General features: G+C 43.5%; 1 protein-coding gene across 3 annotated transcripts in view; it reads left to right on the top strand.

Moving 5' to 3' along the window:
• Positions 1-3,458: 3,458 nt before the first annotated feature.
• The window catches only part of RMDN3 (regulator of microtubule dynamics 3), a 43,314-nt gene continuing 33,021 nt past the window's right edge, over positions 3,459-13,751 (top strand). Inside the window, exon 1 of one of the 3 annotated variants that reach the window (XM_072115329.1) lies at positions 3,459-3,524. In XM_072115329.1, coding sequence (XP_071971430.1) covers positions 3,474-3,524 — 51 coding nt within the window. In that variant the 5' untranslated portion in view covers positions 3,459-3,473. Of the gene's footprint in view, positions 3,542-12,693; positions 12,762-13,751 lie in introns of those variants that run through there. The other 2 variants (XM_072115334.1, XM_072115331.1) reach the window with 2 other exon arrangements.

Here is a 13,751-nt window from a genome sequence, read left to right as displayed (position 1 = left end):
GGGGGACACTTGTCAGTACTATGTGCAACATTCTGTAACGTTCTCTTCTCTCTTGCTTTGAGCTCAGGATTCTGCAGAATGTTTTGTAAATAGAAGGTGATGAACTGTAAATAGAGTCTGCAGCTCCTGTCTGCAGAGTATCTCATGTTTGTATTGTATGTTCTAGTGTCTGCAGAGCATCTCATGTCTGTATTATATGTTCTAGTGTCTGCAGAGTATCTCATGTCTGTATGATCTGTTCTAGTGTCTGCAGTGTCTGGCTGATCTTTGCTGCTAGAAATGAGCTGCCCTGCAAAGGGGCTCAGTGCTTTCTTCTCAGTTAACGCCACCTTCGGGCTGGAGTGTTTTTGCGCCAGTTTTTGCACCTAAATTAAAAGTCACAAATGATGAATATCATTAGGCACAGCAAAACATCTGGATTGCTAGGATAAATGAGGGAAAGCTGGGTATTTTTGCTGCGCAGCTAATTTGGCATTTAGTTGCAAAATTGGCACAAAAACGGTGCGCCTGAATGAAAAGGCGCAAAAACAACAGAAAAAAACGATTGATACATGTGGCCCAAAATGTGTTCTTAGATAGTTCTGCATAGAGAAGGATTAAAAACATGAATATTAGTTGATATTATCCCTTCTCAAAATGTAGTAACATATAAAGTGAATATTCCATTATCTGTGAGGTGCAGCAGCTCCTGTGTGCAGCAAATGCTCCCTGCAGCCTGATGGCTAAGAATCTGGATTTGGGGGGTTTAATTTCAGGGGGCTGTATCTCTGGTTCTGTGACACATAGAACCTTACTTCCTTTTTCCTATGAAAGAAGAGAGTCTCCTCTTTTATATGTGTTTCTAAAATGTAGGAAAACGGAGATATTAACTGTTAAACTGCCGTTGGGAGTGATTTTTATATATAAAAATGGCACCTGATATTCTCACTTTAAACCTGAATATCTCTGGATCCATAGCACCTAGAAACAAAATTCAAGATTTATTTGAAAGAAGAGATTCTCCCCTTTCTCCCAGGGGCCCTGGGCAATTGCCACCTTTGCCTACCCATAGCGCCGGCCCTGCCTTTAGGCCACTATGCTGAGAATGGCGCGGTTTCTACCAGCTCCATTTTCTGCTTTGGCTTTTCCATAAGACTCAGCTCATTAGTCTCCCCAATGTGGTCTATATAGATCACCTATAGGTAGAGCTGAGCAGACACGACGTCCAGGTTCAGCCACCTGACCCAGGCAAATAAACGCCCCTTAGGTACTAGCCTTGGCTAGCTTGGCAGTTCGGTCACAAATTCGGTATTACGCCCTTGTCAGGAGGCTGAACCTGGATGTTCCAGTCTGCTCTTCTCTACCTATAAGGCTACATTCATACAGCCGTATGGGGGATATATATACGGCCAATGTATATACGCCCCCCCCCCCCCCATAGACGGCAATGGGCGCCGTATAGGAGCTGTACGGTGCTGCAATCTTTCCGCGTAATACGGCGCTGTGCACCATATATCACTATGGAGAAAGGCGGGCGGCACCAACGTCATATATATAGCTAACATGGAAACCCCTTCGAAGTTTATGTCTCACGGTGCCCGTGGGTGGGAGTGAATAGGACTGCTCTGAGTTTTCTACACGTTCATGCACATGGGTCCACTCATATGTCAGTGTGACATCTGCCACATCCCCACCGGGGCTGACGGCATGCGGGGGCAGTAGGAACTAGAACCCGGAGAGGCTGGCTATGATAGTGGCTAGACCACAGGTATCACAATAATCTTTGCTGCCATCTACTGTCCAAAGGAGTGTTTACAGAGGTATTTCATGCCTGCCACTAAGGAGTTAATGTGCTATATATATTTATGTATAATAACATTAATGTAACTTTCCTGTAGAAAAGACAGACAGGGTAAGTCTTTAAATTAAGGGTCTCCCTGGGGCTCACCCATGATATTTATGTATGTCTATATCTCTGAACCTAGCCTGCTGCTCAAGCAGCAGAGCCAACCTGGCTCACCCTAACACTTGAGAAGGAACTGCTGAATGAGAAGGGGGGGGGGGGGAGGGTTAGGTAGAGGTAGACAGTATAACGGTCTGTAAAGTCAGATCACAGAGTGGATAGGGTTGTAGCCCCTCAGGCTCATTAAAATAATTTTAAATATTAATTTTAGAAGAAGGAAGGCCATGGCTGACAAATATAAGAATAGTTCCGCAGTCATAGTGCCTCCAACTTAAAGGGGTTGGCCATAAGTTGCCCAGGTGCCTTTATTATTTATTTATTTATTTATTTATTCTGGACAATTGCTGAATGTTCATCAAGTGATTCAGTAGTCCTGCTACTTGCTTTACTGATGTGTGAAGACTCTCTGTGCTTCTTTAATTACATGTCTGAGCTCTGCTGAATAGGAGGATCTGCAGCAGGAGAGTTATGACTCATCCTGCTCTCCCCTGAGGAGGAACTGTGAGAGAGAGGCTCAGTGGCAGATGCCACAAGGACAGGCTGGAGCAGTGAGAGAGAGGAAGCTGTGTATATATGCAGAGAGCAGCATGGGGAGAACAGGGAAAGACTGAAAGGAGGCAAAGACGCAAATACATGTACATACAGAGTCATGTCTAATGGAGGAGACTTATTGAAAAAGGCCAACCCCTTTAACTCGAGCTGGAATATTAGTTTCGGCTCAAGCCGTATGGAGCAGGTGACAAGAGTGTATGTACATTTTTATATGAACATGATAGTGATGTCAGCTCCTTTGCTGCAACTTGACAAGGACAAGAAATATTCGCAATATACTTGTATATAACAGTATATAACGTCGATATTGCTGCCACCGCTAAGGTGTAATAGTGATTGATACATCAGCGGCTCTAGGATGTCATGACATCTCTTATAACATCCAGTTAGAATGAGATTGGCCATAGCTCATTAAGTGCCATGGTTACATTCAACCACAACATCTAAGAGGTTAAAGGAAACCTACCACTTAAAAGTGTTAGGTTTATACACATATACATGGCACCAGCTCTTGGGCACGGCGCACCAACTTAGCACGGGGAAACAGGCCGTGCTAAGTTGCGCAGGCGTGCGTGTGCCGGAGAGCTCAGTGACGTCACCGGCTCTCCAGCACTTTAGAATCCGGCGCACACGCACGGGGGCGCGCGCATGGTGCGGTGCGCCGAGTTATAAGTTAATATAACTTATAATTCTGCGATAGGGGCTTTGTTCACCTAACAAAAATATGCTCTGGCACCAGCTCACCCTGAGCTGGTGCCATGTATATGTGTATAAACCTACCACTTTTAAGTGGTAGGTTTCCTTTAACAGCTGTGTTCAGTGCCAGGAGCCGCCATGTATGGAGAGGCCTCCGCTCATAGGACACGACTATTGTATTCAATATCCAGCAATGATGAAGTTGCATCGTGTGATAATATCAGCTGCTTAGAAATGTGATCATCATGTTCATTTTATTCCTACCTCTGTGTTTGCATCCAGGATGGAGTCACATGTCAGTATAACACGGCTGTGTCATGGTAGGAGAAAACAGGTAACTCGCTTTACCAGGTAAGTGGGCAAATCATTATAGGGGGCACAGTAAATATTCATTATAGGGGGGCACAGTATATATTCATTATAGGGGCACTGTATATATTCATTATAAGGGCACAGTATATATTCATTATAGGGGGCACAGTATATATTCATTATAGGGGCACTGTATATATTCATTATAAGGGCACAGTATATATTCATTATAGGGGGCACAGTATATATTCATTATAGGGGGCACTGTATATATTCATTATAGGGGGCACAGTATATATTCATTATAGGGGACACTGTATATATTCATTATAGGGGGCACAGTATATATTCATTATAGGGGGCACAGTATATATTCATTATAGGGGGCACTGTATATATTCATTATAAGGGCACTGTATATATTCATTATAAGGGCACAGTATATATTCATTATAGGGGGCACAGTATATATTCATTATAGGGGGCACTGTATATATTCATTATAGGGGGCACTGTATATATTCATTATAAGGGCACAGTATATATTCATTATAGGGGGCACTGTATATATTCATTATAGGGGGCACAGTATATATTCATTATAAGGGCACAGTATATATTCATTATAGGGGGCACTGTATATATTCATTATAGGGGGCACAGTATATATTCATTATAGGGGGCACTGTATATATTCATTATAGGGGGCACAGTATATATTCATTATAGGGGGCACAGTATATATTCATTATAGGGGGCACAGTATATATTCATTATAGGGGGCACTGTATATATTCATTATAGGGGGCACTGTATATATTAATTATAGGGGGGGGCATAGTATATATTCATTATAAGAGCACAGTATATATTCATTATAGGGGGCACTGTATATATTCATTATAGGGGGCACAGTATATATTCATTATAGGGGGCACAGTATATATTCATTATAGGGGGCACAGTATATATTCATTATAGGGGGCACTGTATATATTCATTATAGGGGGCACTGTATATATTAATTATAGGGGGGGGCATAGTATATATTCATTATAAGAGCACTGTATATATTCATTATAGGGGGCACAGTAAATATTCATTATAAGGGCACTGTATATATTCATTATAGGGGGCACAGTATATATTCATTATAGGGGGCACAGTATATATTCATTATAAGAGCACTGTATATATTCATTATAGGGGCACAGTATATATTCATTATAGGGGGCACTGTATATATTCATTATAGGGGGGGCATAGTATATATTCATTATAGGGGGCACAGTAAATATTCATTATAAGGGCACTGTATATATTCATTATAGGGGGCACAGGATATATTCATTATAGGGGGGCACAGTATATATTCATTATAGGGGGCACAGTAAATATTCATTATAAGGGCACTGTATATATTCATTATAGGGGGCACAGTATATATTCATTATAGGGGGCACTGTATATATTCATTATAAGAGCACTGTATATATTCATTATAGGGGGCACAGTATATATTCATTATAGGGGGCCCTGTATATATTCATTATAAGAGCACAGTAAATATTCATTATAAGGGCACTGTATATATTCATTATAGGGGGCACAGTATATATTCATTATAAGGGGCACATTAAATATTCATTATAGGGGACCCCAGGAATCATCCATTAATATTCTATACCAGTGATGGCCAACCTTTTGGAGACAGAGTGCCCAAATTACAAACGAAAACCCACTTGTATGTCGCAAAGTGCCAAGTAACTTATTGATCCCTGCTGTATTACAGGTTTCACTCGTATTGGCATCATGAGTTCACCAATACAATAGAAAGATGGAGAAATGTGGATTGTAGCTTCCCTCCAGGTTCCCCTGAAGAGGAAGAATCAGGGTTCCCAGAGCAGGAACTCTGTGTTGGGGTGAAGGCCTGGGTGCCCACAGAAAGGGCTCTGAGTGCCACCTCCGGCACCCGTGCCATAGGTTCGCCACCACTGTTCTATACTATTGAAACTTACTCAGTTTCCATCTTGGGACAACCCCTTTAAAAACTTTATACAATGTAAAAAGTCACTTTTTCCTTTTAAAATGAAAGCGTTGACCTTCATATTTTGAGGAGCATCAAAATTATGTTTATTGTTTAAAATTTTCTGAAAAAAAATCCCAGTTTGAGTTATAGACAAGGAAAAAAAGATCCCATATTACTGGTGGTTTGTTGTTAAACTCGCATGCGTGGTTCCCGTGGGACGCTGCCTGTGCTGTAGTAGCGTGCGTGCGAGCGAGCTATAAAATTTGGGGTAATATATCTCAGAGGTGCAGTTTATCACATGGATCAACTCATTTCACTTGGCCGGGGCTCCTGCGAGTCTCAGACGCGGCTCATGTGCCATACTGAACTTTTGCAGCCAACAGAAACAGGGCTCTTGGACGGGGGTCTGTTTGCTTTTGCGCTCAGTTTTTTTTCGCAGCATTCCTAACAAGGGAACAAAGGTTATTTGGCTCTTATTTAGCTCGTACTCAATGACCCGTCTGTAAAAAGACCAGAACAGAAAAATCAGAAATTAAATTTGGTTGTTATTGTTCAGTGTGAAGCGTCCTGCCATGTCCTCATAGTTTTATTGTGCAGCGTGTATCACCCCCATACAGAGGCCAATCTGCCCTGAACAATGAAGGCTTAAAGGAAATCTACCATCAACACCATGATAAGCCAGGGACACTTACTCATAGATCCAGGCACCGGGACTGTGGTAATATTGTTATCCATGGCCTTCTTCCTTCTAAAATTATGCTAATGAGCATGAAGGGCACATGTGGATGTTACCAGAGCCCCTCTGTGCTGTAGCTTTACAGGGTGTTACACTGCCCCCCCCCCCTCCTTCTACCTGCTGTAATCTCACACATGTGCAGGGTAACAGCCTCTAAAGCTACAGCATAGATGGGCTTTGGTAGTGCCCACCAGAGCCCTTCTGGCTCATTATCATAAAATAAGTTGATTTTAGAAGGAAGGAAAATAAAAAAATAAAAGAAGATTACAAAAGTCACGGTGCCTGGATCTATTAGTAAGTGCCCCTGGTTTATCATGATGGATTTTGATCCAGTTATATCCCTGCTCATGTGATGTCTCACAGGTGCACGGTTGGTTATATCCCTGGTCATGTGATGTCACACAGGTGCACAGCTCGTTATATCCCTGGTCATGTGATGTCACACAGGTGCACGGTTGGTTATATCCCTGGTCATGTGATGTCACACAGGTGCACGGTTGGTTATATCCCTGGTCATGTGATGTCACACAGGTGCACAGCTCGTTATATCCCTGGTCATGTGATGTCACACAGGTGCACGGTTGGTTATATCTCTCGTCATGTGATGTCACACAGGTGCACAGCTCGTTATATCCCTGGTCATGTGATGTCACACAGGTGCACGGTTGGTTATATCCCTCGTCATGTGATGTCACACAGGTGCACAGCTCGTTATATCCCTGGTCATGTGACATCCACAGTCACACAGATTATTTCCCAGGTCACGTGATGTTACACAGATGCACGGCTCGTTATATCCCTGGTCATGTGATGTCACACAGGTGCACAGCTTGTTATATCCCTGGTCATGTGATGTCACACAGGTGCACAGCTCATTATATCACTGGTCATGTGATGTCACACAGGTACACTGCTTGTCATATCCCTGGTCATGTGATGTCACACAGGTGCACAGCTCATTATATCCCTGGTCATGTGATGTCACACAGGTACACTGCTTGTCATATCCCTGGTCATGTGATGTCACACAGGTGCACAGCTCATTATATCCCTGGTCATGTGATGTCACACAGGTACACTGCTTGTCATATCCCTGGTCATGTGATGTCACACAGGTGCACGGCTTGTCGTATCCCTGGTCTTTTGATGTCACACAGGTGCATGGCTTGTCATATCACTGGTCATGTGATGTCACTGGAGGGCAAGTACGTGATCGTGTCTTCAGAAAAACACAGACATTTCCCCCTATATTTCTGTAATCTTAGTGAATATGTAGGGGTTGGAGCTCTGTGATATATATGTAATTGCTATAAATGTATTTTTTTACTTTTTGCCATTTTTCTCTGTTTGGCATAAGAAAGTAACATTGGACTCCATCCCTCTGCATGGTCAGGGATCTGGTTGCAGTAATAAGAGCGGATTGGTTCGGGATCCCATAGGATATCTCATACTCTGGCAGCGCACAGACCTCTGCACATGAATTCATTTAAACTCTTAGTTACAAGATCTTGGTATCCAAATTGTCAGAGCCTTGAATAATTTATTGTGGCTTTGTGCTTGTTATACATCCATATTAATAACATACGCGATACAGCTCGCACATTGGATCTACCCTGTGGTGCACTTCCATGAACCGGTCCTTGAACCGATCCTTACGTGCCAGAGAGTAATAAGGCAGTTCTTAAGGCACTTACTGGGACACATTTACTTACCCGTCCGGAGGAGTTCACCTAAAGTGCATTGTGTATAATGCCCTGTGCCACAATTCACTAAGATCGTGCGCCGGACATCCTGCATGTGTCGCTTCCCTGCTCAGGTCCTACGGAGTTCACCTTCTTCTTCCTGGTGCATGTAAAGGCATTGTCTTGCGACACAATTTGAAAATTAAATCCCACGCTCAGTCTGAATTAGTTGGATCGTCCGACGGCACGACCCCCGATTTGTGTCACATGAAAGCCAGCGCAGCTGCACCACAATCCCACCGCAAACCCCTGTGAAATACCTGTCCAAGCCGAGCAAATCCTGAAAATGGTGAACAGTCCAACAAAAGTGCGATCCGCGACCCTTAGTAAATAAGCCCCTCTGCGTCTATAGCCTTCATGTAGGGGACGAGAGGCTGCATCTTCTACAGGTTATACCCTAGAACAGTGGTGGCTAACCTATGGCACTGGTGCCAGAGGTGGCACTCAGAGCCCTTTCTCTGGGCACCCAGGCCATCACCAGAGATGACTCCAGGTACCTTCTTGCAGTCCCAGACAGCCCAGGACTTGCTGTGCACAGAGCTATTTTAAGGTGACAGCGCTACCTGGGACTACTGGAGGAGTGGAAAGGTGTGGACAGATCTGGATTATCATTGTAGCTCCTACTCCGGCCCTGACAATTCTTCCTGTTTATGGGACCCTGGAGCAAAGCTACAATGATCATCCAAATTTCTTCTATTTTATGCTTTATTGGTGTCCTCAGGGGCTGGTATCAATGAAAGCTGTGACAGAGAAGGGAGTAAAAATCTCAAATTAAATTTCTGTGTTGGCACTTTGTGATAAATAAGTCGGTCTTGGTTGTAGTTTGGGCACTCAGTCTCTAAAAGGTTCGCCATCACTGCCCTAGAAATATGTTGCTGCAGAATATAGGTGCAAGTGAACTCTTTGGAATGACCCGGATGGCAGCTGTGATTCGGATAAGGATAAGAGTGGCGTTAACTCTTGTAATAATCCTTTATTTATAATAATAATAATTCCTTTATTTATATAGCGCACACAGATTACACAGCGCTGCACAGAGTTTGCCAAATCAGTCCCTGTCCCCAATGGGGCTCACAATCTCATCATGTTTTTGTAAATGCAATGTTGACAGCAATGTAATTGGGCAAACTTCCTCTTCTCAGCTGTTGTGAATGCGCCCTAAGGCTGGCGGCACACATGGCGTTTTGAACCGCTTTCTAACAGTCTGTTAAAAAAAAACATACGTTTTTTGACCGTTTTTCAATTATCCTCATTAAGATAATTGAAAAAAAAAAAACTGTCAAAAACAGGGTTCAAACGGGTTCAAAACGCCACATGTGCCACCTGCCTTAGGGTGATGGGAACCCATCCGTTTTTAAGCAGTCCGTTACAAAATGCATGCGTTTTTGTCAAGTTTTACCAATTATTTTAATTAAAACGGGTCAAAAACGCGTGCGTTTTTGGGCAGACTGCTTAAAATAGGACCAAAAACGGGTTCAAAACGCCATGTGTCCCATCACCCTTAGGGTTTACTCATCCCTAATACAAGTAGTGAAATGGGTTTTACATTACAGGGGTTATGAGTGCGTTCCGGAGCACTGGTAGTATTCTTCACTCCATTACAGACTATACTAACCTCAGCCTCACATCACTCCCCCCGAGCTCGGACACAAACTTTGCCAGTTCGGACCCAAGACCAGATAAGATCTGGCAGAGTTTTCTGCTGTAGTCTCCACCGGTTTTTATAATCTGGCGGGCCGGGCGGTCACCCTCCCTGCTCCCCAACACACCCAAAGTGTCAGGTGGAGGGTGGCTCGCTTCAAACACTAATATCTCCAGAACTGTGACATCTAGAAACACAAATCCTTTAATATAATGTCTGTGTTTCTAGGAGAAATGAAACCAGAGATATCTACTGGTAAAGTTACAGTCAGGAATCAAGATCTGAATTTGAAAATCACATTTTTCATTATAACTTTTTATAGTGAGGATCTCTGGTTCTCTTTCACCTCGTAACACCATCCTGATATAAAGGGCAGATTCTCCCCTTTAATATGACACCAGAATTGTGTTTGTGTCTTGTCAGCAGAAACAAAGCTAATAAACCACTACCAGTATATTAGCAATCAGCTGATCACCTTCCAGATCAGGTTTCTTTCATGACCCAGTGTGACGGAATCATCCAGAAAATCAACTTTGAAGTGAGATGTAAATTGGTTGTATAAAGTCAAGGAGGCGGAGAGTTTAACACTGAAGTCAAGCTCTCTCTTCCTCAGAAAGCCCCCAGCACTATATGGTCCTGTATCCAGAGATATCACTAACCACATATCCTCAAGTCCAATGAATGATGTAAGTAACGGGAGGAGCTGTTCAGAGGTAGGGAGAGCTTGACTTCACTGTTAAACTCTCCGCCTCCTTGACTTTATACTAGAAATTTACATTTCACTGATGGAACCGTGCTGGGCTATGAAAGAATCAGGATCTGGAAGTTGTAAAGCTGCTGGACAACATACTGGTAGTAGTTTATTAGGTCAGTTTCTGATGACCAGTTCCCTTTAAAGTGGGAACTGTCATGACTTTTATATACAGGCGTGTCCCCTACTTAAGGACACCCGACTTACAGACGACCTCTACTTACAGACAGACCCCTCTGACCTCTGGTGACCTCTCTGGATGTTACTATAGTCCCAGACTGAAATGATCAGCTGTAAGGTGTCTGTAATGAAGCTTTATTGATAATCCTTGGTCCCATTACAGCAAAAAATTTTGAAACTTCCATTGTCACTGGGGCAAAAAAAAAATTTGTCTGGATCTACAATTATAAAATATACAGTTTCGACTTACATACAAATTTAACTTATGAACAAACCTCCAGAATCTATCTTGTACGTAACCCGGGGACTACTTGTACCTGGTATCTACTTTGGGAATGTGCAAATAGGACGTATATAGCCGTATGGCAATCGTGAAGTGGTTAAAGCGAACCTGTCAGCAGGAATGTCAGCTCAGATTCCACTAGGGTCCTTCACTGTTGATGAGCCCACAGCCCGGCCTGTCTAACATATCACATATGTCAGTGTTTTATACCCATGTATAGCCAATATGGCCATGGTTTCTATAGGATTTGAATCACATAGTATGTACTAGTACATAGTATGTATTATAATATTACATGTTTTATGTCTTGTGATACAGTCTATAATATTTCCTGATATGGCTGTAAATGCTGTATTTTCTATTTAGAAATATTTGTATTTATATATTCACAATTTTTTCTGTTTACGATTTTAAAAAAACGCCTTTGTGTCATTTCAAGAGTTTATATAAGTTTATTTCACATTACCTGGCTCCCTGCTAGCAGCATACTGTGAGTCCCAGGGGAGGAACAGCCTGTGTGTGCCTGTATCTCCTCATGCCTTCTTCCTCTCCTCCATACCATCCCCCTCCCTCCCCTGCCTGCTAAGGAGACTGAGACATAGACACCCAGGGCAGCTGCAACTTCTTATTCTTGGCAAGTGGTGAATGGATCAAGGCCATTACTGCTGTTTTTTTTCCTTCCTTTCACCAAAATGTTGTTCAGCAAGTTTGATAAATGTCCTGCAAACAACAAGACCCCTAAATAAGAAAATGTAGGGCTTGGTATTTCTGGGCTTAAAGGGATTGTCCGCAATTTTTTAAAGAATAATAACATATGTGCTATACCCACCCCTCTGGCCTTATTTTGTACACAGACCGCTACAGGCCATCGATGCCACATCACTACTGAGCCTCTATATACAAACAGAGGCCGGCAGTGCCATGCTAAAACGCAGCACGGCGGGGTTGCGTATATTGGGGGAGATACATTATGCCTTCTCTGCCAGTTTTCTGATCCCTTTAACAAAAATAGGCTGCTGCTGAAGGGGTTAATCCAATGTAAACCTGATCTGTATATGTTTGTATAAAACATTGCATATATTTGTGGGTTTTATTATTGTAGCCCCTCCATAGAGTGCAAAGAGCCATTAAGCCCCCGCTACATAAATGTAACCACATGTTACTCATTGTATCCGTTATGTTCTATATTGTAAAAGGACTAAATACAAAGACGTTTCTTCTTACAAAGTTATAGATTTTCTCATAAAGTCGGCCTGCGCTCCTCTATAGATACAATCTTTAATATCCGCGGCTATAAATATCAGACCCACCGTATAATATGTCTTCCTGACAACGCGGTGCCCTGTACTGCCGCCCGCGACGTCCTCCTGTGCCGCGACCGGATTTCATTTCATATCATCAGGGTTTTTTATCAGATGAAGAGAAGGTTCAGAACATGTTCAATAACAAATGGAAATTTCGTCTGCTGCGTCGCACAACCAGAAGCTCCTGGGGCTAGGGATCAGCTTCGGGAAGCTTTATTGTTTCATTTTTGGAAGATGATATTCAAATACTTTTGTGTCTAGAATTTGGTATCATCTCTAGGATCGTACTGACCCAAAGACTAAAGGAGATGCGTCATTTGGACCGCACAGTGAAAGCCGACTTGCTGAGACCCCAGTGCTCCCCCTGCCATGATTGTGGGGTCCGAATTCTGGGATACATTGTTATTCCTTACCCTCTGGTTAGAAAATAACAATCAAACGGTGTACAGCCCCTTTAAATGAGTTTTCAGGACATGATACTAAAGGGCGTTATTAGTTGCGAAACCTGGAAATTGCTCCGATCAGTTATTATACACCACGGCCAGAAGAACAGAGCTCGGCCCATAGTGTAATGTCCGCACTGATCCGAAAGGTACCGTATACCGGAAGAGCATAGAATGAGCCATACAGAGCACTGCTTTTACTTATGGGGAGACTTGGGAGCTGGTAGAATACCGGTCAGTTCTGCTACATGTACATGGCGCACACACACTGGGCTCTGCTACATGCACATCTCACACACACACACACTGGGCTCTGCTACATGCACATCTCACACACACACTGGGCTCTGCTACATGCACATCACACACACACACACACACACTGGGCTCTGCTACATGCACATCACACACACACACACACACACACACACACACACTGGGCTCTGCTACATGCACATCACACACACACACACACACACTGGGCTCTGCTACATGCACATCACACACACACACACACTGGGCTCTGCTACATGCACATCACACACACTGGGCTCTGCTACATGCACATCACACACACACACACACTGGGCTCTGCTACATGCACATCACACACACACACACACACACACACACACTGGGCTCTGCTACATGCACATCACACACACACACACACACACACACACACACACACACACACTGGGCTCTGCTACATGCACACACACACACACACTGGGCTCTGCTACATGCACATCACACACACACACACTGGGCTCTGCTACATGCACATCACACACACACACACACACACACACACACACACTGGGCTCTGCTACATGCACATCACACACACACACACTGGGCTCTGCTACATACACATCACACACACACACTGGGCTCTGCTACATGCACATCACACACACACACACTGGGCTCTGCTACATGCACATCACACACACACACACACACACTGGGCTCTGCTACATGCACATCACACACACACACACACACACACACACACACTGGGCTCTGCTACATGCACATCACACACACACACACACACACACACTGGGCTCTGCTACATGCACACACACACACACACACACTGGGCTCTGCTACATGCACATCACACACACACACAC

The sequence above is a fragment of the Engystomops pustulosus genome, chromosome 7 (assembly GCF_040894005.1).
Source record: "Engystomops pustulosus chromosome 7, aEngPut4.maternal, whole genome shotgun sequence".
Taxonomy (NCBI): Eukaryota; Metazoa; Chordata; class Amphibia; order Anura; family Leptodactylidae; genus Engystomops; species Engystomops pustulosus.
This window is presented reverse-complemented; position numbering and strand designations above follow the sequence as displayed.